The following is a 24235-nucleotide window of genomic DNA, read 5'->3' on the forward strand; positions in this document are numbered from 1 at the left end:
CTGTAGTAGACTTGTGTGGGGAAGGTGACTTTCTATCCTGGCAATTGTCTCAATAGTCCCTTCCGCCTCAAGAAGAGAGAGAACGCTAGAGTTTACTCATTGCCGGATTGTTAGGTATGGTAGTTGGTAATGTTACTAATATTTTGTATTTATTTATTTAGAGAGAGATAATGGGCGTGCCAAACTCCAGATGCATGTACCACCTTGTGCATCTGGCTCACCTCGTGTTGCAGTCAGGTTGACATTGCTGGTAGAAATCACCTGACCAAGAGCAGTTTGTGGGAAAAAGAAGTTTATTTTGGCTTACAGGCCTGAGGAGAAGCTCTAGGATGTCAGGGGAAAACGATGGCATGGGCAGAGGGTGGACATCACCCCCTGGCCCACATAAGGTGGACAACAGGGCCAGGAGAGTGTGCCAAACGCTGGCATGGGGAAACTGGCTATCACACCCATAAGTCCGCAATGCATGGCCTCCAGGAGGCGTTACTTTCCAAATCTCCATCAGCTGGAAACCTAGCATTCAGAACACCTAAGTTTATGGGGGACACCTGAATCAAACCACCACATTCTGCCCCTGGCCCCCATAAACTGATATCCATACATGATATAAAATATAGTGCATTCAGTCCAACTTTAAAAGTCCCCATAGTTTTTACCAATTCCAATGATATTCATACATCCCTATAGTCCAAGGTCTTTTAACTGAGCTATTATACAAAAAAATTCCCCCAAAACCAATAATGGCACAGAATAAACATTCACAAGATGGCATTGGACGTAGCAAAGAAATATTCAACCAATGCAAGATTTAAAGCAACAAGGGCAAACATCAAACTCTGAAGCTTCAAATCTAACAACTCTAGCCAGCGACAAATCTCCAAGTCCAATAATTCTAACCAGCAACAAGTCTCTGGAGTTCCAATTCTGCTCCTCCAGCTAGGCTATTCACAGTCCTGGAAAACTTCATGGGGCTGGCAATTTTCCTTAGTAGCCATCTTGTGGTCCTGGCATCTCCATTAGGTCTCCACTGCAAGCCAGGGTTCATCTTTATGGCCCCATCGGGTCTCCATGCAGGCATCCAGCAAACCTGCTTCACACTGCCCAAGGCCATTTCCAAAACACAAGACCATGTTGCAAACTCAATGACCCTCTCTTTCCTGCATTTCTTATGCTCCGCAATACCAGGTGGGGATGCCAATTTGTTAATCCAGGGGGGAATAAAGCAGACTTTGAAGAACAGGACACTCTTTGGGCACTCAGGCCCCTTCAAAAGAGTCTATATTCTTCCTGTTACCCCAGTGCAGGTCAGTTGGCCCAATCTCAAAAGTTGTAATCTCTTAATTGCAGATGAACGGGCAGCAGTTCACCCAAAGTTTTTTTTTTTCCCCCTGTGCCATATCCCTCTGCTCATACCAGTTCATTTCTATGCAAAGCAACCCTGCACAATTTCTCAGGACACAGGCATAACAGCAAGCTTCCCACATAAACTGCTAGCCCAGTCCAGGCAAAGCTCTGTCTCACCCTCATAAGCCAAACCTCACAGTCCATACTTTTAACTGCATTCAGGTCTTTCAACTCTGACCAGAATAGTCCATCAAGCTGTACTTACAGCACTGCAAGGCGTCTCTTAGGCTAAGGTTTCAAGTCTTTCCACCATGCCTGGCTTATTTCTCTTATTTTTAAAATTCATTGCATGTGTGAATGAATTATAAGAACAAACTGTGAAAATGAAATATGGAAATGAACTATGGACAAAAAAAAAAAAAAAAAAACCCCGTGGGAATACTTCCTCCTGCTAAGTTCCCGTCTTAAAACTTGCCTTGAAGCTCACCATACATACCCAGATGCTTAGCTTGCTTAAAATAATGCAGTCAGGTTCTCCTGCCAGAGTTCACCTTTTCCTGAGCAGCACAGAGGGCTGATGTTGACAGGGAGTGTTTAGAGATGCTGACTGGCATCCTAAGCCATGCTCTTCACCCTACGGCCTCAGCGACTGGTTGCCGTCCGGACCCAGGGCAGCGTGAACGATGCTGACCGTGGGGTTGAAAACAACACACGTCGGAAGTAACCAACTGCGCACAGAAGTGTTGAAACCAACAGGTGGTCTTCGCGTGATTGAGATGTGAACAGCGATGTACATGTTTGTGCTCTGGGTCAGTAGAGCCTCACATGTCATACCGCTAAGTCCCTTTCTTTTTTAATTAAATGTTTTGTTTTCTTATTTATTTGAGAGCAACAGACACAGAAAGAAAGGGAGAGAGAGAGAGAAAGAAAGAGAGAGAGAGAATGGGCGCGACATGGCCTCCAGCCACTGCAAACCAACTCTAGACGCGTGCGCCCCCTTGTGCATCTGGCTTATGTGGGTCCTGGGGAACCGAACCTTGAACCGTGGTCCTTAGGCTTCACAGGCTCAACCGTTAAGCCAACTCTCCAGCCCCTAAGTGCCTTTCTTTAACCAGTGTTTCAAGAATTACTTGGGGTCAGAAGTTCCTTGCCCTTCGATCACATGTTACCCGTCCTTTGTCCATGTAATGCTAATTCTTCACATATTCCTGCTTTTTTGCTGTTCAATAGAAACACCAATGAGTGCCAGTCAGCAGTGGCAACAGCAGAAGTGGTGGGTTCACCCTTGGGTAGTTTTCCTTCTTCCTGGCTCTGCTCCAAGAAGCAGAGTGTGTGTGTGTGTGTGTGTGTGTGTAGAGGTGGTGGTACACGTACGCATGTGTATGCAGGGGCAGATGTGTGAAGACTAGGGGAGGACACCCAATTTCTTTTTCGCCTTATTTCCCTGAGACAGTCTCCCTCTGTGCCTGGAGGTCACCATTTTTCAGTTCAGTTGGTTAACCATACAAGCCCCTGTGATCCTCCTATCTCTGGCCCTTCATTGCTGGGGATACAGGTAAGCACAACCATGCCCGGTTTTCTTTTCTTTTTGTTTTTTCAAGGTAGGGTCTTGTTCTAGCCCAGGCTGACCTGGAATGCACTATGTAGTCTCACGCTGGCCTCGAACTCATGACGATCCTCCTATCTCTGCCTCCGAGTGCTGGGATTTGAGGCGTGCGCCATTGCGCCCGGCTCTGGCTTTCTTTTCTAACATGGGTGCTGGAGAGATTGAATGCGGATTGTTAAGCTCGCACATCTAGGCTTTTTACCCGCTCAGCAATAATCTGCTTCCAACCTTTTTTTTTGGATATAAGGTCTTGTGTAGCCCGGGCTACACTCAAATCTGCTAAGTAACCAAGGATGGTCTTGAATAATTTTTTTCAGCTCTCTCTCTCTCTCTCTCTGTGTGAATGTGTGTGTGTGTGTGTGAGTGTGTGCACACACGCTTGTATCACAGCATGTGTGTGGAGGTCAGAAGACAGCCTCTGCTCTTCAATCTCCCTTTCCACCTTGTCTGCAGCAGTCCCTTGTTCACTGCTGTACTCACCAGGCTAACTGGCCTGTGAGCTTCTGGGGATCCCCCATCCCACCGTACGCATGCTCGGACCACAGACACTCAAGCTGCCGCCTCTGCCTTTACGTGGGTTCTAGGGATCCAAATTCAGGCCCTCATGCTGGTACCGAACTGTTTTATATTGTGAGCTGTCTCTCTAGTTCCTACCTACAACTCTTTGACTGTTTTATTCTATTTAAAAGGTTTGCTCTCTTCCCATTTGTTGAATGCTCGCTTTTCAAAGCACTTTCTGGACTAGAGAGATGGCTCGCTCAGTGGTTAAAGACACTTGCTTGCAAAGCACAATCACCCAGGTTCAATTCCCCAGTATCCACATAAAACCAGAGGAGGCCCTTGCACCCCATCATATTCATTCTCTCTCTCAAGTAACTGAATAACAAAATATTAACAAGTAATAATGAAAGTACTTTCCATGTGTTATTTCATTCTTTTTTTTAAAGAAAACATTTTATTCATTTATTTATTTGAAAGTGGGAGAAGAGAGAGAGAAAGAGGCAAAGAGGGAGAGTGAGTGAGCATGCCAGGGCCTCCAGCCACTGCAAACAAACTCCAGATGCCTGTGCCACCTTGTGCATCTGGTTTTATGTGGGTACTGGGGAATCAAACCTGTGTCCTTAAGCTTCACTGGCAAGTGCCTAAACCGCTATATATATATATTTTTTTCATTCTTACAAAGACCTTATGAGATATTCATCCTATCCTCACTTTTACTCATGAGGGAACCAAAGTATGGAGAATTTAATTGACTCGAAATTATCTTCCTTACGGGAGCAGGGATAGGATATATAGGTTTTACAATCTGGCCCATAGTCTATTTTGGTGCATACCTATAGCATTATCAAAGAGTGTATGTACAATTCAATATTTCTTTAGATGATTTCCAGGAATCTGGGATCATCAGGGAGATTTCACACTTTTTAAAAAATGTATTTATTTATTTTATTTATTTATTTATTTGAGAGCAACAGACACAGAGAGAAAGACAGATAGAGGGAGAGAGAGAGAATGTGCGCGCCAGGGCTTCCAGCCTCTGCAAACGAACTCCAGACGTGTGCGCCCCCTTGTGCATCTGGCTAACGTGGGACCTGGGGAACCGAGGCTTGAACCAGGGTCCTTAGGCTTCACAGGCAAGCGCTTAACCGCTAAGCCATCTCTCCAGCCCTTAAAATTTATTTTTATCTATTTGTTTGAGAGAGGGAAGGAGGGGAGGGGGAGAGAGACAGAGAGAGAGAGCGCACCAGGGCCTCCAGCCACTGCAAACAAACTCCACATGGATGTGCCACCTTCTTCATCTGGCTTATTTGGGTACTGGGGAATTGAAACCAAGGTCCTTTGGCTTTGCAGGCAAGCACCTTAACCGCTAAGCCATCTCTCCAGCCCAAGATGTCACACTTTTGAATGAGCGTGATTTTCATCTTATTGCCCATTGACTGAACACTTCAGATTTGCTGCTGGACCAACTTATCCTTCCCACTCCAAGACCATGACAGTAAAAGCGGAGTGTGGAAAGCTTTCATGAGAATGAGACACGGCACGAGCGTGGGACCTGTGGCATATGCCACGGAACCACTGGGCCAGTGAGCTAGCTGGGCTGAGTGTGGCCACGTCATGATGGGCTGTGTGGCTGGGGCACTAGGCTGGCTCAGGGGTGGCTTATCACAGACAGCTCTGTGCCTGATGACCACTTTCAGGCTAAAGAACAGCTCGGAAGGTAATCATTGTGACACTCAGCTCTCTGGCCCCTGCATGTGGTTTGATGACAGATACACAAAGAAGTGAGCGAAGTCGAGCAACTAGACTTAGTGAAGGGGGAGGGGGATCATTCTGGGTGGAGTTTTCTGTTTCTTGTTGTTTTTCTAAATTTTTTAAAAAAAATATTTATTGGGCTGGAGAGATGGCTTAGCGGTTAGGCGCTTGCCTGTGAAGCCTAAGGACCCCGGTTCGAGGCTCGATTCACCAGGACCCACGTTAGCCAGATGCACAAAGGGGCGCACACATCTGGAATTCGTTTGCAGTGGCTGGAGGCCCTGGCGCGCCCATTCTGTCTCTGTCTCTCTCTCTCTGCTTCTTCCTCTGTTGCTCTCAAATAAATAAATAAAAATGAACAATAAATATTTAAAAAAATATTTATTTTAGAGCTACAGACAGAGAGAGAAAGAGGCAGAGAGATAGAGAGACAATGGGCACGCCAGGGCCTCCAGCCACTGCAAATGAACTCCCTATGCATGTGCCACCTTGTGCATCTGGTTTATGTGGGTCCTGGTGAATCGAGCCTTGAACCGGGGTCCTTAGGCTTCACAGGCAAGTGCTTAACTGCCAAACCATCTCTCCAGCCCCTCATTTTTTTTTTTTTTAATTTTCATTAGAGAGAGAGAATGGGCACGCCAGGGCCTCTAGCCACTGCAAAAGAACTCCAGACAAATGTGCCACCATGTGCATCTGGCTTATGTGGGACCTAGAGAATCGAACCTGGGTCTGTAGGCTTCACAGGCAAACACCTTAACCACTAAGTCATCTCATCATACTTTTCTAAATATTTTTATTTAAATTTGGTTTTGGGATGGAGGAAGAGACAAAGAATGTGACTGAGTATGGGTGCACCAGGGCCTCTTGCCACTGAAAATGGACTTCAGATGCATGCACCACCTTGTGCTTCTGGCTTTACGTGGCAACTGGGGCATCAAGGTCAGGCTGGCAGGCTTTGCAAGCAAGCACCTTTAACTACTGCCCCATCTCTCCAGCCCCCCCCCCCCTTGTTCTGTTCCTGTTTCTATCCTCTGTCAGTCTGGGGTGTGCTTCTGTTTGATACTGAGTCGAACAAGGGAAAAATAACTGGAGAGAATTCTGGGTGAGATTTTAGTGATTAAATTTTTGAGTCAGAATTATGATAGAGATGAGCTTGAGCTGCAGATGTGGAATTGGGGGGGTCTTTGAGCTAACTGGTTCCACGAGGAAGCCAGCCCTCCGGACTGTTACTGCTCCTGGGTGTTGGGTTACCCACGAATGTCACATGGTGGGTTACCTGTGAACACTGAATGTGTAAAGTTTTAGCTCCTATGTTGGCTATGTATTTTGTGCCTAATATACCGCCCTTCTCTCTTTCTTTCTTGCAGTCTCTCTCTCTCTCTCATGCTTTGTTCTGTTTGTTTCAGGTGAGTAGCAAGGATGAAGACTTCCTTGATCTTTCTGTGGATGTGGAGCAGAACACTTCCATTACCCACTGTCTGAGGTAACCTCCCGGATTCTGGCTTTGCTTTAAGCTTTTGATCCCAGCTAGTCAATAAACGAGGGCAATAAAAAACTGATATTTCTTCAAGATGTAATCTTTCCTGCTCTTGAGCCAACATAGTTCTATTAGTTTCTATTTCTTCCCCAAAGAGAGATTCAAGGTAAACGTATGTGGTCTGGAGAGGATTTCCACAGACCTGAGAGTGGATCAGGTGGAAGTCATTAGTCACTATTGTTAGAAACAGCACTTTACTGCGCATGTATGTTTTTGGCTTCATCTCTCTCCCTCGAGTTAATAAATGCTACATGTACCAACCATTACTTTCTTTTTCCAGGATCATCTCTTGTATTATGTTAAAGTTTATGTACTTTGAGAGACAATGAGGGAATTGTCTTTTCTTCCATGTTTTAATATATATTTTATTTACTTATGAGAGAGAGAGAGAGAGAGAGAGGGAGGGAGGGAGAGAATGGGTGCGCCAGGGCCTGCAGCCACTACAAACTTCAGATGCATGCGTCTCCTTGAGCAGCTGGCTTATGTGGGTATTGGGGAATTGAACCAGGATCTTTTGGCTTTTACAGGTAAATGCCTTAACCACTAAGCCATCTCTCCAGCCCCTTCTTCCATGTTTTAATATTCTGTGGAGATCATTCATGGAAGGAAATTCTTCATTAGCGTTTCCCCGCCCCCTAGGAAATTCCTAGGCTGTTGGAAGGCAGGTGGGTAGTGGCTGTGTGGAAATCAGACAGATAGAGGGCAGAGTCCGCAGTTCTAACTTCAGCCTTTTAGGAACCATGTGACGGGGAGAAATTTAGTGCAGAGTTTTGTTTCTGTATTTCCCTTTCTTGGTCCTGCATCCCTGATGAAGGCAAGAGAGTTGGGAATGGGAAAGCTGGCGTGGGATGGTGTGTCATAGCCCCCAAATGCCTTTTATTTTTATTTATTTATTTTTAGGTTTTTGAGGTAGGGTCTCACTCTGGCTCAGGCTTACCTGGAATTCACTATGCAGTCTCAGGGTGGCCTCAAACTCACGGCGATCCTCCTACCTCTGCCTCCTGAGTGCTAAGATTAAGGACATGCGCCACCACACCCAGCCTTACTATATTTATTTATTTATTTTTATTATTATTATTTTAGCCCAAATGCCTTTTAGACATCAGTGGATCATCTTGATTGCACAGGCCGGACTAGTATTCCTGATAAGGGCTCCTCAGGGTTTTTGTTGTTGTTTGGTTGCTTAGAGTTCTTTTTTTTTTTTTTTTTTTTTCTTTTTGAGGCAGGGTCTCACTATGGCCCAGGCTGACCTGGAATTCACTGTGTACTCTCAGGCTAGCCTCGAACTCATGGCGATCCTCCTACCTCTGCCTCCCAAGAGCTGGGATGAAAGGCGTGCGCCACCACGCCCGGCACCCAACAGTTTTCTCTTTCCCCCATACTTGACCTTGACTGACTTGTGTAACCTGTATTCAAGGGCGCAGAAAGAGAAGTCGGTCAGCTGTTGCCATTCACTGGGGGTTCTGTGATGGCGTCTGGCCTGGCTCGTCAAAACGAAGTGCAGGAGAGACCCAAGGAATATATGGTTATGTTATTTTTATAAATCTCTTCTTGAGACAAAAGAGAAGGAATGACAGTGACCTTTCTTGGCCCCTTTTCGTGATGTAATTTGGTTTGCATCAATTTTGTTTTCCTTGCTTTTCAAGTTAGAGTTAGGAGTTTCCTTGAACATCACATCTACTTAGCTCTTAGGTTGTGATTTCTCTTTGGTCTACTTTTATGACGCAGGGAATCAAGCTGAAATTGTGAAGCTTGCTTGTATTATCCCCATGCCTGCCTTCCAGAAGGGTCTTAGGTGACAGATTGCAGCATCCTTTCACTGAACTTTTGTCCCGGAGAAATAGCATTAAGTAGTTAAATCCAGGTGCAGATCTAGCAGAGCTGTAAATCCACACTGTAGCTGAGCCCTGGTTCTCATATATCATACACAGTTCTGTGTCTGAGGCAAGATAAGCTACTCATAAGACTGAAGATGCTAAGAGGTTTCTCTCTCTCTCTCCACCCCTCCCCCCATCTTTTGAAAAGTTCAGGGATGCCCACAGGCAAAGACTTAGAATACATAAAGTTTGTCTCATTCGCCCTTGTGGAGCCTTTCTGGTGCTTTTGTAGGTCCCCTTGGCTCTATTGTAGCATCTTAGCTTTGTCCTCTGAGAGCAGAGCGCTGCATTTTAAAACCACCTTCCCGTCACTTCAGATTCCCCAGTCTCTCCCTCCTGGGCCGGGGGTGGGGGGGGTAGGGTGGGGGGGTGGGGTGGTGGTGGTCAGCCAGGTGTTACAGGAGCGCGCTTTGAATTCTGCTCAAGCTCTTTCCATTTGAAAATTAATCTTCTTCAAAAGAATCCCTTTCCTACCTGTTTGGAGAAACTCATTTCACGTACAAAGATCACATACATGCATTCCTGTTGCTTCTTTATTCTATTTCTCTGATCTGTGTTTTAATTTTATTATTGTAATGTGCTATTTCCTTACTTAAAGATTTCTTTTTATGGTGTGTTTTTCTAGTTAATGTATACATAATGGGTTTCATCGTGGCCTTTTCATGCACATAATGCATTATTACAGTTTTCTCTTATTCGCCCTCCTCCATCCTCCTTTTCTCCCCCTCTTCCTAGTCCCTTCCCCTCCCCTTCCCTCCTCCCCCTCCCCTCCCCTCCCTTCCCTTTCCTTCTCTCCCTCCCCTCCCCTCCCTACCCTTATTATTTCCTTCCCCTTCTCTTCTCTCAAATAATCACTTTTACATTCATATCACATGCATCCCTTTATTCTCTCTTGCTTTTTTCCTCTTTTCCTTCCCCCACATACCTCCTTCCTATTTCCATCATACTCTCTCTCTCTCTCTCTCTCTCTCTCTCACACACACACACACACACACACACACACACACACACACACACACATATGCTCTCCAACATATCTAGATTCTGGATATGAGAGAAAACATGCAGTGTTTGCCTAAGTCTGACCTGTTTTACTTAACACGACAGTGTTGTGTGTCCAGCTCCGTGTTCCTACATGCCATGGTTTCATTCGTTACGTCTAAATTGTGTCTTCATTTCCTTACCCGCTCACCGTTGCTCGACCTCTAGGTTGGTCCCACAGCTTGGCTGTATTGTACGTGGAGCCACGGTCAGCACAGGTGTGCAAGGATCTCTGCGATAATGTCGATTTAGAGTCCTTCAGGTGTATGCCCAGGAGACACACAGCTGGATCGTGGGGTAGTCCTATTTTTAGGTTTTTTTTTTTTTAATATTTTTTATTTATTTGAGAAAAAGAGAGAAAGAGGTGGGGCCAGGAACTCTAGCCATTGCAAACAAACTGCACACGCATGTACCCCTTGTGCATCTGGCTTACGTGGGTCCTAGAGAATTGAACCGGACTCCTTCGGATTTATAGGCAAACGCCTTAACTGTTAAGCCATCTCTCCAGCCCTATTTTTAGTCTTTTGAAGAACCTTTATACTGATTTCCACAGGGGCTGCCCCTCCCCCTCAACCCTCTCTCAAGTCAGTGGTCCTCCAATTGTGGTGTATGCGTCAGTCACCAGGAGACGGTGGTAAGGTAAGAAAAGAGGCATAGGCCATAATGCAAAAGTCCAGCAGGAAATCTGGACCTCCGTCTTTAATTCTCGTCCTGGTGATGGTGATTCCACTAAGGCTTAAAATACATGGCTCCAGCTGTCCCCTATTTGTGGTGGTTTGATCCAGGTGTCCCCATAAACTTAGGTGTTCTGAATGCTAGGTCTCCAGCTGGTGGCAAGGTGGGATTGCAGCCTCCTGGAGGCAGTGTATTGTTGGGGGTGGGCTTATGGGTGTTATAGCCAGTTTCCCCTTGCCAGTGTTTGGCACATTCTCCTGTTGCTATTGTCTACCTTATATTGGCCAGAGGGTGACGTCTAGCCTCTGCTCATGCCACGTTTTCCACTGCCATTGTGGAGCTTCCCCTGGAGTCTGCAAGCCAAAATAAACCCACAAGCCGCTCTTGGTTGGGTGCTTGCCAGCAAGAAGAAGCGGACGACAACACGATTCAAACAGGCAGCATGGAGTGGCCCCCCCTCATCACCTGCACTCTCAGTAGAAACGCAACAGTCTCTGTGCTCAGAGCTCAGAATCTGTTTCTGGAAAGATTCCGCATATGCGTGCTAGCATCTAGGTGACAATGGAATTGAACAGCTGGTCTGGACCCTGGCAGCACGGGGGGTTTTTGGGAAGGTTCAAACAGAACAATGCCTGTTTCCCTGGAGAGATTCTGATGTCATTGATCAGGGGCGGGAGAGGAAGGAGGGTTTTGGATTGAGTTTATAACAATGGGCGCTTGGAGGAGAAAGCTGAGATTCCAAGTAGGAGCCACAGAAAGAGAAAGAGGCAAAATAATAAATAAATAAATAAACACCCCCAAATCAAAACTGCCTTGCAAGGACAATTGAGATAAAGCACACATTTTCCAATGAGCAGCCAGAAGAGGTCACACCGCCGCCTCCTTAAGCCAAGTTTCCCAGCGCCAGGGAGTGTGGGTTTTGCGTGTTGATCCTCTGGCTCCCAAGAGGCTACGCAGGGCCTGGCACCTCCTGTAGCTCATGGCCACATTGGTTTAGTCCAGTGCCCTTCCCAAGACAGTGCCAGCATCTGTTGGGTCATGCCATGGAAGTCACTGGAAGCATTACTTAAGAATTCCCTTTGCCGAATCAGTTTTTCAACAGTTTTGCTGAGTGGTTTAAGCTTTTAATTGGCAGTGTATCAAGTACAGACGGGAACTTGGGCATGTCCTGGCTCTACAGGACAGGCACGTCTTCTCATCCAGGATCTTAGCTTTTCCCCTTCTGGTTAAGTTTCCTTGCATATGTTTCCATAAAGTTTTAGAGTTTCCTTTATTTATTTATTTAAGAGTGATAGAAAAAGGCAGATAGGTAGGGAGAGAATGGGTGCACCAGGGCCTCCAGCCACTGCAAACGAACTCCAGACACGTGTGCCCCCTTGTGCATCTGACTTATGTGGGTCCTGGGGAATTGAGCCTTGAACCTGTGTCCTTAGGCTTCATAGGCAAGCGCTTAACCGTTAAGCCATCTCTCCAGCCCTAGAGTTTCCTTTATAAAGGTATGTGTTTCTTAGTAGATTTGTCCCAAGGTGAATTTTATTTATTTATTTTTTATGAGAGAGAGAGAGAGAGAGAGTTGGTGTGCTAGGGCCTCCAGCCACTGCAGTTGAACTCCAGACACATGCGCCACCTTGTGTGCATGTGTGACCTTATGAGTCTGGCTTAAGTGGGATCTGGGTAGTTGAACATGTGTCCTCAGGCTTTGCAGACATGCACCTTAACTGCTAAGCCATCTCTCTAGCCCCTGGGGTAAATTTTAAAATGTTTAACTGCAACTACTATTTTTATAAGCAATTACCTTTAACCACCGAGCAATCTTCCCAGCCTCTCTGACTCTATTAAATTATTTATTTGTTGAAAGACAGAGACCAAGAGTGGGCATGCTAGGGCCTCTTGCCATTGCAAATGAACTCCAGATGCATGGGCCATTTTGTGCATCTGGCTTTTTGTAAGTACTGGGCAATTGAACCCGGGTTTTGCAAGTAAACAGCTTTAACCACTGAACCATCTCCCTGGCCCCCGATTGGTATTTCTCAAAAGCACTATCTCGTTATGACGTGTCCTAGCTGAGTTCTCTTTGGGGGCTCCTGCTCCATAGGGTGTGTATCAGTGTCGTAGTAGCATTTGAGGCTGTCCTCAATATAGCCATGGGTCTCCCTCACCCCTGATGTCTGTGTCTTAGCACCGTGCTGCTTCTGCTACTAACTCTTCCCTAACTCTTGTCACTCGGACACACTTCACCCATGTGAGAACCTGGCTAGGGACATCACCTCTAGAGGGAAGCATCCTGAATTCCTCCAGTTTAATTCTCGTGTGGGGCTGGAGAGATGGCTTAGTGGTTAAGGTGCTTGCCTGTGAAGCCCAAGGACCCAGGGTTGATTCCCTAGTACCCACGTAAGCCAGATGCACATAGTGGTGCATGTATCTGGAGTTCATTTACAGTGGCTAAAGGCCCTGGTATGCCCATTCCTTCTCTGTCTGTCTACCTCTCTTTCTCTGTCTCAAATAAATAAAAATAAAATATTAAAGCTGGGTGTGGTGTTGCATGCCTTTAATCCCCTCACTTGGGAGGCAGACTTAGGAGGATCACTGTGAGCTTGAGGTCACCCTGAGACTAGTGAATTCCAGGTCAGCCTGGGCTAGAGTGAGATCCTACCTTGAAAAACAAAACAAAACAAAACAAAAAAAATTAAAACCATTCTCTTATTCCCTGGACTTTATACTCCATCCATTCAGCATCCATTAAAATTTGGCTCAAGCTGGGCGTGGGGCGCACGCCTTTAATCCCAGCACTCGGGAGGCTGAGGTAGGAGGATCGCCATGAGTTTGAGGCCACCCTGAGACTACATAGTGATTTCCAGGTCAGCCTGGACTAGAGCGAAACTCTACCTCGTAAAACCAAAAAAAAATAAAAATAAAAAAATAAAATAAAATAAAATAAAATTTGGCTCAATGAGACAGCAGACAAGATTCTCCCTGCGCCCCCTGCCCTGCTTAGAAGGGAAACATAGGGAAGATTAGTTTTAGTTGGGGACCCAGGCACTGAGGAAAACCCAGCAACATCATGCTGGGGTGGGGTGGGTTTCTTCAGATGGTCAGGGAAATGCACAAAGAGGAAGATAGGGCTCACCGAGCTCTAAGTAACCAGCCCAGTCAGCCGTGGAGGCCTCTGGGAAGAGCTCTCTGTGCCAGTTCCCTGAGACAGGAAGAGGGGCAGCCCAAGGTCCGGGCGGCTGGGCAGAGAGGAGGAGGCAGAAGATAAGGGCAGCTTAGTCAGGGTCTAATGACCACAGTCTGCAGTGTGGCAGTTGGGGTGTTATTCCTGAGAGAAACACAATTGCTGCTCTGGGGGGTTCTGGGCAGTGGAAACAGACACACTTGTAACTGTGGTCACATGGAAAGCTGTGTGAGTATTCCTCTCCCCAAATCCCCAGGATCCAGCCCAGGGGATTGTGTCCATACTTTAATGAATGAACAATCTGTTTCTTCTTTTTTTTTCTTCTTGTTATGTGCTATAGAAGCAGTAGAGCCATTAACACCATTTAAATATCGTTTCCTGCTTAATAAAATCAGATCAAGCTGCTGCGAGGAGATTCCGTGAATGAGGAAATGTCTCAGGCCTTTTTCAAAACTGCAGGCTGTTATTATACCCTGGACGTTCTTTTCGGCCTTTTGAAGCCAACCACAGAAATAAATGCTGAGCAGCATCTCGATGACCAGAAAAGAATGAAAGGCCATGACATTTAGAAAATGAAAAACTCTTAAGTAGCAGAGTCAAACCTTCTCTGATAAGATGAACATACACAGAGCAGTCACAATGGCTTTTGTTCCCTCCAGGGAGGCAACTGAAGTCCTGATTCTCTGGGCAGAAGTGGGGAGCAGGAGTGGGTGGGGACTGTCCCCTCTCAGTGACTTGGGTTCTCACGTCCGGTCTTCTCATTTGCTGTGTGAGAGGACGACCTTGATTTCCTCATCCTCCTGCCTCCACTTCCCTCCCAAGTGCTAGGATGACGCAGGTGTGCACCATCACGCCCAGTTTGTGCAGTGCTGGGGGTGGAACCCAGGGCTTTGCGCATAAGCTGCACCCCCAGCCCCAACTTGGGGTTTTCCTAGTTGAATAGAAGACAGCAGTGATAGCGTATGGTTTAGTTGTTACCGTCTGTACTCTTGTGGCCTTTGAAATATGGACCCTCTGAGATACGACTTTTCATGCACATAATGATGTCACTTGCATTTTATTTTTTACCTTTTGGTTTTTTTTTTTTTTTTTTTTTTTGAGGTAGGGTCTCACTGTAGCTCAGGCTGACCTGGAATTCACTATGTAGTCTCGAACTCACAGTAATCCTCCTACCTCTGCCTCCCAAGTGCTGGATTTAAAGGCGCGTGCCACCACGCCAGGCTCAGTCTAGCTCTATGTAAAAGGCTCTCCTAGTGAAGTTACCACCTAGTCCAGTAGATGTGATCTTTTGTGACGTTTTTCCCATTTTCACTGTAAAATCGCCCTGCACCTGCAAGTCAAGGAGGGAGCTAACACGGAATACATTCAGCAGGTATGAACTTCTCTAAAGCTGGAAACGTCTCTCTCTACAGAGACTTCAGCAATACGGAAACGCTGTGCAGCGAACAGAAATACTATTGTGAAACGTGTTGCAGCAAACAGGAGGCCCAGAAAAGGTACGTGAAGGACTGAACTCGGGAGGGCTTTGGGCGGGGAGAAAGAGGGGGGCTGTAGCACTGGGAAGGTTGGGTCTGAAATCTCAGCCTCATGGAGCTTGTGTGTGCCTGCGGGGAGCGGTGGTTGGTGATCCTCCTCACCATCCAGACTCTGAGAAGAATGCCATCCTTGGAGAGTGTGCCCATCTGTCTATTGCTTCATTCCTTTAATCACTCATTCCATGAATACTAAGTACTGCCAATGCCAGGTAGGATGCCGGGTAAACAAACAGGGATCAGGTGTAACCCCTCGCCTCTTGTGATTAAAGATAAACTATATATCCCAGCACGCGGGAGGCAGAGGTAGGAGGATCGCCAAGAGTTTGAGGCCACCTTGAGACATAGTGAATTCCAGGTCAGCCTGAGCTGCAGTGAAACTCTACCTCCAAACAAACAAAACAAAACAAAACAAAACAAAACAAAACAAAACAAAAGCTGGGCGTGGGGGCCCACGCCTTTAATCCCAGCACTCAGGAAGCAGAGGTAGGAGGATCACCGTGAGTTCGAGGCCACTCTGAGACTACTTAGTAAATTCCAGGTCAGCCAGAGCTGCAGTAAAACCCTACATCCAAACAAAACAAAACAAAACAACAACAACAAAACAATAAGCTATATAAAGTTCTTAACACAGTAGACAACCCAGTATTATTTTGGACATTAGACATTGCATTTCTTTATTTATAGCCAAAGATTTAAAAAGAAAGAAAGAAAATCTATCACTTAAGTTCTGAGGGGGCTAGGGACAGATTATTTATAGTCAGAGGTGATAAGAAGATTATTGTGTACTGATTTGGCATAAACCCCAAGGTTCCCATCTTTTTACCAGCACCTGCCAGTTACAGCTCTTGGGTGATCTGAGATAGCCTGTAGTTTCCAGAATCTGCCACCAGGTGTCAAGATGCTTGACATTTACATCAGCCTGGGCAGTGTTGAGTTTAAGTTTATCTTGCTCTACTGGAGAGATGGGTTAGTGGTTAAAGTGCTTGCCTGTGAAGCCTAGGGGACCTAGGTTTCATTCCCCAGGACCTACATAAGCCAGATGCACATGGTGGTGCATGCAACTGGAGTTTGTTTCTAGTGGTTAGAGGCCCTGGCATTCCCATTCTCTCTAATAAGTTAATAAAAATAAAATATTTGGGGGCTGGAGAGGTGGTTTAGTGGCTAAGGTGCTTTTCTACAAAGCCAAAGGACACAGGTTCAGTTCCCCGGTGCCCATATAAGCCAGATGCACATGGTGGCACATGACTCTGGAGTTCCTTTGCAGTGGCTAGAGGATCTGTCATGCCTATTCTCTCTCTTAAATAAGTAAATAAATAAAATTTATCTTGCTGATAGCTCTGGAGATTTCTTTTTTAATTTACATTTATTATATTTATTTGTAAGGTGAGAAAGAGCACACCAGGGTATCCTGCTACTGCAGAAGAGCTCCAGACACATGTGCCACTTTGTGCATATGGCTTTACATGGGTACTGGGGAAGTGAACCCAGGCCATCAGGCTTTTCAAGCAAGTCTGAGCCGTCTCCCCAGCCCCGGCTCTGGAGATTTCCAGGTGGTTATAGATATGCAGTCATGCTGTCTAAAGTCCTCAGGGGTCAGACCTAAAGTTGAGATGATTTCCGTGCCCAGCATCCCCAACACTCAACCCCAGCCACCTGTATCTTTCCTTACTGCCTCTAAACTTGAGAGGAAGCCAGCTGCTGTAGTAGATAACTGTGGAGCTGTTGGGTAAGTAACACATTTTAGTGGACAGACAAGTCATCTCTGCGTCTTCCTGTCCTTATGAGTTCGGTCTGCCCAAGGCCCAGGTCTGCCTGTACGGTAGGAAGGTATTTTCTGTTCAGGCATGAATATTTTATGCATTGGGCTGGAGGGATGGCTTAGCAATTAAGGTGTTTGCCTGCAAAGCCAAAGGACCCAGGTTTGATTCTCCAGGACCCATGTTAGCCAGATGCACAAGGGGGCGCATGCGTCTGGAGTTTGTTTGCAGTGGCTGGAGGCCCTGGTGTGTCCATTCTCTCTCTCCCTGTCTCCCTCTTTCTCTGTCAAATAAATAAATAAAATAAAATATTTTATACATTAAATTGTGTTCTTATAAAACATGAGGGCTTCCTATAATTGTTATTTCTTCTGATTTTTTTGTTTTGTTTTGTTTTTGAGGCAGTTTTAGCTCAGAACTTGGCATTATCCTTGGTGCTGGGTTTGTAAGGTGTGCACCACCATACCTGGCTCTAATGATGGTTTTGTTTTGCTTATTTTTATTTATTTTATTTTACATTTTACTTACAAACACGAATGTGTGTGTGTGTGTGTGTTTGCCTGTTTGTGAGTGGAGGTGCAAGAGCATGTAGACACTAAAGAACCACTTAGGTGTGTCGTCTTTGGTGAGTCCATTCACCTGAAATAATTTTAAAATTTTTATTTGTATTTATTTATTTGAGAGAGATCGAGAATGGGTGTGTTAGTGCCTTTAGCCCCTGCAAACCAACTCCAGATGCCTGCTCCACCTTGTGCATCTGGCTTTCGTGGGTCCTGGGGAATTGAACCTGGGTCCTTAGGCTTTGCAGGCAAGCATCTTAACCGCTGAGCCATCTCTCCAGCCTCTATTCATTCAACTTTTAAAAAACAAGGTCCCCCACTGTCCCAGAGCTTTCCAAGTAGGCTAGACTGGCTGACCAGTGAGCCCCAAGGATCCTCCTATGTCAGTCTCCCCAACACTGAAAGGTCTCACTGGCATTTTTATATGGGTTCCAAGGAGTGAACTCAGTTCCTCAATCTTGCAAGAAAAACATTTTATCATGTATTTATGAACAGGGTTTTAAATATATATATTTGTTTTAGTTAGTTACTTTCAAGGAAAGAGACAGAGAATGAATATGAGAATAGGTGTGTCAGGGCCTTCAGCCACTGTGAATGAACTCCAGGTGCATGTACCACCTTGTGCATCTGGCTTACGTGGGTCCTGGGGAATAGAACCTGGGTCATTAAGCTTTGTAGGCAAGTACTTTAACTGCTGAGCCATCTGTCCAACCCACGAACAGGGTTTTACCTTAGATTTATTTTTTCTTCAATAAATAGTCTCTCAGGACTAGTCCTTTTAAAATAGTATGTATCAAAAAAAGAATTTAAAAAAGTAAAAAAGAAAAAAACCTAGTATGTATCAAGAATGTGCAGAAGCTGAGCATCACAGGTACCTTAATTGCATCCATTCACAGCTCAGGGGACCTGAAGGGTAGCTGGAAGGCCCTCTCTCTGCAAAAGAAGCAGCTGCTGGGCTGGAGAGATGGCGTAGCGGTTAAGCGCTTGCCTGTGACGCCTAAGGACCCCGGTAGGAGGCTCAGTCTCCAGGACCCCCCCCTTAGCCAGATGCACAAGGGGGCGCGCGCGTCTGGAGTTCGTTTGCAGAGGCTGGAGGCCCTGGCGCGCCCATTCTTTCTCTCTATATCTGCCTCTTCCTCTCTCTGTCTATCACTGTCAAATAAAATAATAATTAAAAAGCAGCTGCTGTGTGACAGATTTTACTCAGCAATGTTAATGGTCATCTAGCAAAAACAGTTGGGTGTTTGAGGTTGCGCATGCTCAGATGTAAAGTAGGCGCAACCTTTGTTATTTGCACAGGCAACTGTGCGCTCTCTTCCCCCGACCCGCATTGGCTGCAGCTGACTTTGTGTCTCGTGCTTTCTTAGGATGAGGGTCAAAAAGCTGCCCATGATCCTGGCCCTGCACCTGAAGCGGTTCAAGTACATGGAGCAGCTCCACAGGTACACGAAGCTGTCCTACCGGGTCGTCTTCCCCCTGGAGCTGCGGCTCTTCAACACCTCCAGCGACGCCGTCAACCTGGACCGCATGTATGACCTGGTGGCCGTGGTGGTTCACTGTGGCAGGTAAAAGTGGCCCTGGGAGGCCATGGCACACGGCCGGGACAGGAGGGTTGTAAGTTCAAGGCCAGCTTTATCTATGTAGCAAGATCCTGCCTCAACAAAACATGGGGGCTACCGCTCACATTCTGTGGTATTGGAGATTCAATGTGTGGCACATGAACTTTGGGATACCCATTGAACGTATCCAACCAAGTCCCAAGAACGCGCAGATTTTTATTTCGTTCCGTTTTCTGTTATATAGTCAACATGACAGTAACCGTTTAGATGTTAACATTTGTCAAATTTCAATTCCTGCTGTCCCAATTAGATTCTCAAGGCTTTGACGGCATCCCTTTCGTATATTTTTGTATCCCTCTGTTGCTGTAAAGTACGGTACAGGAAAAGCAATAGATTTCAGAGTTATATTAAAATTTATTTATCATAAAAATGTTCTTGTATTGATTGTTTAATGTATATAATGCAGACACGTGTTAGTTTGTTGTATTTAGGAATCTTTATAGATACCAACTGAAACAAAATTCTATTTTTTAAATATTTATTTATTTATTTATTTGAGAGAGAGAGAGAGAGATGCAGAGAGAAAGAGAATGGACATGTCAGGGCCTCCAGCCACTACAAATGAACTCCAGACACATGCACCACCTTGTGCATCTGGCTAATGTGGGTCCTGGGGAATTGAACTGAGGTCCTTTGGCTTTGCAGGCAAGCTCCTTAACCACAAAGCAATCCCTCCACCCCCTCCCCCCTTTTTTTGTGAGATTGGAACTTGCCATGGTGCCCAGGCTGGACTTGAACTCTTGCCTCAGCCAGTGAGTAGATGGGACTACAGATACATGCCACTGTATGCTGGCTGCCTCACATTCGTTGTCTCACTGACAACAGATTTTTGCTCTAGTGAGTCAAGCAATGAAGAGCTAGGGGGAGTTTTGGAAGGAAGTAAAGGTTTACCTGGTTCTCTTCCATTTGTTCTTTTCTAGTGGTCCTAACCGTGGGCACTACATTACCATTGTGAAAAGTCATGGCTTCTGGCTTTTGTTTGATGACGACATTGTAGAGGTTGGTATGGAGATTATTCTCCAATAGGTGTGGGGTACATATAGATGGAATGGGGGGAGGGCAAGACTGTTGTGTATATGCTCTAAAAGTGGTCTGTTTTCCACTAGTAAAAACTTACATTTTTTTTAATCTTTTTTTTTTTTTTTAGTTTTGCTTTGTTTTTCAAGGTAGGGTCTTGCTCTAGTTCAAGCTGACCTGGAATTCACTATGTAGTCTCAGGGTGGCCTTGAACTCTCAGTGATCCTCCTACCTCTGCCTCCTGAGTCCTGGGATTAAAGGCGTGTGCCACCATGCCCTGCTTGTAAATACTTTTTAATTGAATTTATTTATTTTCAAGTAGAGAGAGAGAGAGACAGAGAGACAGAGGAGAAAAGAGCAGAGGGAGAGAGAAAGAGAGAGAGATAGAAAGAAAGTCCAGGGTCTCCAGCTGCTACAGACGAACTCCAGATGTGTGCACCTCTTTGTGCATCTGGCTTTATGTGGGTACTGGGGAAATCTAACCTGGGTCATTAGGCTTTGCAGGCAAGTGCCTTAACTGCTGAGCCATCTCTGAGCAGTCCCCAAAACTTAACATTTCTATCAAAATTGAATTCAGTTGGTTCCTTTTTGCATAGAAAGGGATCAGGAGTATGACTGTGGACTCATTACTGATGGTTACTGTTAAATGACCAGTCATGGACATGGCATCTCTTTGTCATAAATTGAACTACAAAGCAATTCTGGTTTATTACCATGTCTCTGGTACAGGGCAAGCAATAGACTTCAGAAGTCTATTGCAATTCTTTTGTTATAACAAAATTTTCTTGTACTGGTTGCTGTTTAGAGCATATACTCATGGGCTGGGGAGGTGGCTCAGAGGTTTAAAGGCACCTGTTTGCAAAGCCTGCTGACCTAGGTTCAATTCCCCAGTGCCTAAGTAAAGCCAAATGCTCAATGTGGCACATGTATCTGGAGTTTGCAACAGCCAAGAGGCCTTAGTGCATCCATTCCCCTGCTTCTCTCTCAAATAAATAAATAATAAAAATAAACAATCATATACATATATTAATTTGTTGCACCTGGAAATATTTATCTTACATTAAAGCATTTTATATATTGATTTCATGGCCAAGGAATACTAGCTGGAGTGAACTCTACACTCAAAGGCAAGATCTATTTTAACCTACTGGAGTATTTTGGTAGAATTACACTCTGAATGAACTCTGATGGCCTGAAAGAATTAAGATTATTCCCAGACCCTCCAGTGTACCATCTCAGTGATAGGATTCCTAGGTTTTGTATGGTTGATGATAGGTAAGGGGATGGCTTGTGGTTTGTCTTTCTTTTTACTTTTCTTTCTGTCTTTTCTCTCTCTTCTTTCTGACCTCTCCTCCCTTCTTTCTTTCTCTTTTCCTTCTCTCACCTCTTCCCCCCTCCTCCCCCTCTTCCCCTCCTTCCCTCTCTCTCTCTCTCTCTCTCTCTCCCTTTCTTCCTTCTCTCTCCTTCTTCTTCCTATCTTTTTCCCTCCTTTCCTTCCTTTTTCCTTTCCTAATGAAATTTGCCCATATCTCCCTGGATATCATAAGAAGACTTTCTTATTAGGAACACAGACCACTGATGTGTTCATGGAAGTGGTAGGAAGGCAGGTCTGGCCCTGGCCCTGTGTTGGCTTGGAACCCACCATGTCCCAACATCCAGTGACAATGTTGTGCTGGGATTGCAGACACATCGATATTCCCAGCCTGTGTCATGCTGGGAATTGAACCCAGGACTCTAAGCTTGCTAGGCAGACACTTTACCGACTGAGCCACATCCCCATCTGAAAGTGTGTTTTTCTTCCCCAGCGATTTGCACTTCAGGGAATGATGCCTTTCTGTGAGGTCTATGGAATTGAACATTTTCTATCAAAAGTTCCTAACTATGATTTCATAACAACTCATGCTTCTTTATGTTTACTGTAATTCTAGTCATTTTGTAAAATTTTCTCAGGAATCTGTAAATAATTGCTCTCTTTAATTTTTCCTTCATTGCAGAAAATAGATGCTCAAGCTATTGAAGAATTCTACGGCCTGACATCAGATATATCAAAAAATTCAGAATCTGGATATATTCTATTTTATCAGTCAAGAGAATAACTTAAAGAACTGTGGGACTAATCCAAGTGGGGGAAATGTTCAAAGCACTATCATCTTGTTTCTCTGCTGACCCCCTCCTTCCCCAGCAGCCCACTGGTGTTACCACTCCGAGTCTCAAGGGTCTGGCTCGTTCAACTTCTTCCGTGTGTCTCTTTTGTTCCACACAGCACCGCTCCTGGTTTTATTTTGGTCCGAGGTAGAGTTACCTGCAATCCGATTGTAGTAAGATTTCGATGAATAACAGTTGCTAATTTTAGGACTTGGGTGAATGCTATGCCGGTATGTTTGGATGCGTTAGAATGACATTTCCTATAAATGTCGGTCCATTTTGAGTATATACTTAACTTCCCAAATGGCTTCTGGGGTCCCCTTTCCATGCGTTTCTTTAATGTGTCCCAGGAAGCACCGTTACCTGTTTTTTGTTTTTTCTAGCTAGTCTGCCTCTTTCTGACAGAGGAAGGATCAGATGGATGTTCAGTTTTTAGGCAGGGCTGTGACTATAGCTTTAAGTGTGTGTAAGTGAGAATGTTTCAAAGGAACCCCGGTAGCTCAAATCCATCCTCCCCATGGAAGAGGCTGACGAGAGAAGCTGTCCATGGCGGTGGCTAAGCACGGGCACCAGGGTTAAGATGCCATATATGGAGCTCAGGGCAGACAAAGGCAAGAGGAAGGACTTTTTGTGGACAGTAAGATGTTGCTCTTCACCTTTCTACCAGAACCAAGTTTTGGGGGAAACCACCTCAATGGTGTTAATTTGTAGCCATGTATATGTATATGTATATGTATATGTATATGTATATGTATATGTATATGTATATATATATATATATATATATTTTTTTTTTTTTTTTCTTCAGTAGTATTTGTTCTGCTAAGCTTTTCAGGCTGTCTTTGCAATTCTACTGACGTCTCACAATCTGTGGGCTGAGGGTCAAGACCCCATGTGGACCGCCTTGCTGGCACATCGCTCCTCAGCCATCTTTCCTATCAGGGGTAACAAAAACACCTCGACAGCCATCAGGTGATCAGACAGCTTCATTTTTTTTTTTTTTTTTTTTAAATATGTTTAGTCAGTTTACTGAGGCACTGAAGAGTCCCAGGGCTAAATAGGCAACCTTCTCGGTAGAGAGTGCTGGAGGTAACCGGGTGTGAGGTGGGTCACAGGAAGTGTTGGGGGGCAGGTGGGGGAATGAACAACATGGTGACTATTTCTTTGGCTCAGATTCCTACGATGCTTGACAAGACCGTTTTTGTTTTTTTGGAAGAACCTCATCTCACTATTTTCCACTTTGGTTATGTATGTATTTATTAGAGCATTTGAGTATTAGCACCATTTATTAAAAGGGTCAATTTGGTGTGTTACTGTTGAGCTGGTTTTTGGTTTCTTATAAATACCAAGAGTCCTAGATCTTGGCTTCCTTTGGGGAACGTCAGTGGACTTCCATACACTATCATATACTGTGAACACGTTACTTTGTTACCTAAGACGTCAGTGAACGAACATGCAAACTCTTGGCATAATGTGAACTAAAATGGGAAGGGAGAATGCTGGTGACCATTTTGCAACTCTGAAAGAGGATAGCACTTTATCAAGATGAAAACTGGATTTCTTATTTTTTTTGAAATACCTTGAACTTTTATTGCTGAGAACTTAAGCATGCCAGCACTTCATTTGTTCCCACGTGAAGTGAAATGTTCCACTCTTCACTGGAGAAGACAAAACAGGGTGATGATCCTCATACGTTATGCAAGTGACAAAAATGTACCTTGCCTTGCTTTGAGGCAAATTCATATTTATAACTATTTTATTGATTTTTTTTTTTCCTCCATGAAATGTGTATTAATCACTTCCCTGGGAGGTGGACCTTTATCCTTGGAGGAGAGACACTTTCCAAGTGAAGGTCATTGCCAGGGAAATGTTTGTACCCTATGTCGCCCTTATATTTGACTGCAAGATACAGAGGTTAAGAAAAGATGGTGGATCTTTAATAGGTTTGGAAACTGATTCATAAGAAAAAAAAAAACTATTAAAATTATGTTTGAAACAACTCTTGAAGCTAATTTATTAGACAGTGTTTCAATTGGAAGCCTTAGCTGCTGTTACAGGGTTCAGTACCTTTTCCTTGCCTTTGTTTTTTTTTGA

General features: G+C 45.0%; 1 protein-coding gene across 1 annotated transcript in view; it reads left to right on the plus strand.

Annotated features, from left to right (window-relative positions):
* Window positions 1-22874, plus strand: part of Usp46 (ubiquitin specific peptidase 46) — a 76161-nt gene extending 53287 nt beyond the window's left edge. The window contains exons 5-9 of the mRNA XM_045161694.1: window positions 6610-6686; window positions 14921-15004; window positions 18728-18925; window positions 19900-19978; window positions 21991-22874. Of these exons, the coding sequence (XP_045017629.1) occupies window positions 6610-6686; window positions 14921-15004; window positions 18728-18925; window positions 19900-19978; window positions 21991-22092 (540 nt within the window). The 3' untranslated portion in view covers window positions 22093-22874. The remainder of the gene's footprint in view (window positions 1-6609; window positions 6687-14920; window positions 15005-18727; window positions 18926-19899; window positions 19979-21990) is intronic.
* The last annotated feature ends 1361 nt before the right edge of the window (window positions 22875-24235 follow it).

The sequence above is a fragment of the Jaculus jaculus genome, chromosome 11, assembly GCF_020740685.1.
Source record: "Jaculus jaculus isolate mJacJac1 chromosome 11, mJacJac1.mat.Y.cur, whole genome shotgun sequence".
Classification (NCBI taxonomy): Eukaryota; Metazoa; Chordata; class Mammalia; order Rodentia; family Dipodidae; genus Jaculus; species Jaculus jaculus.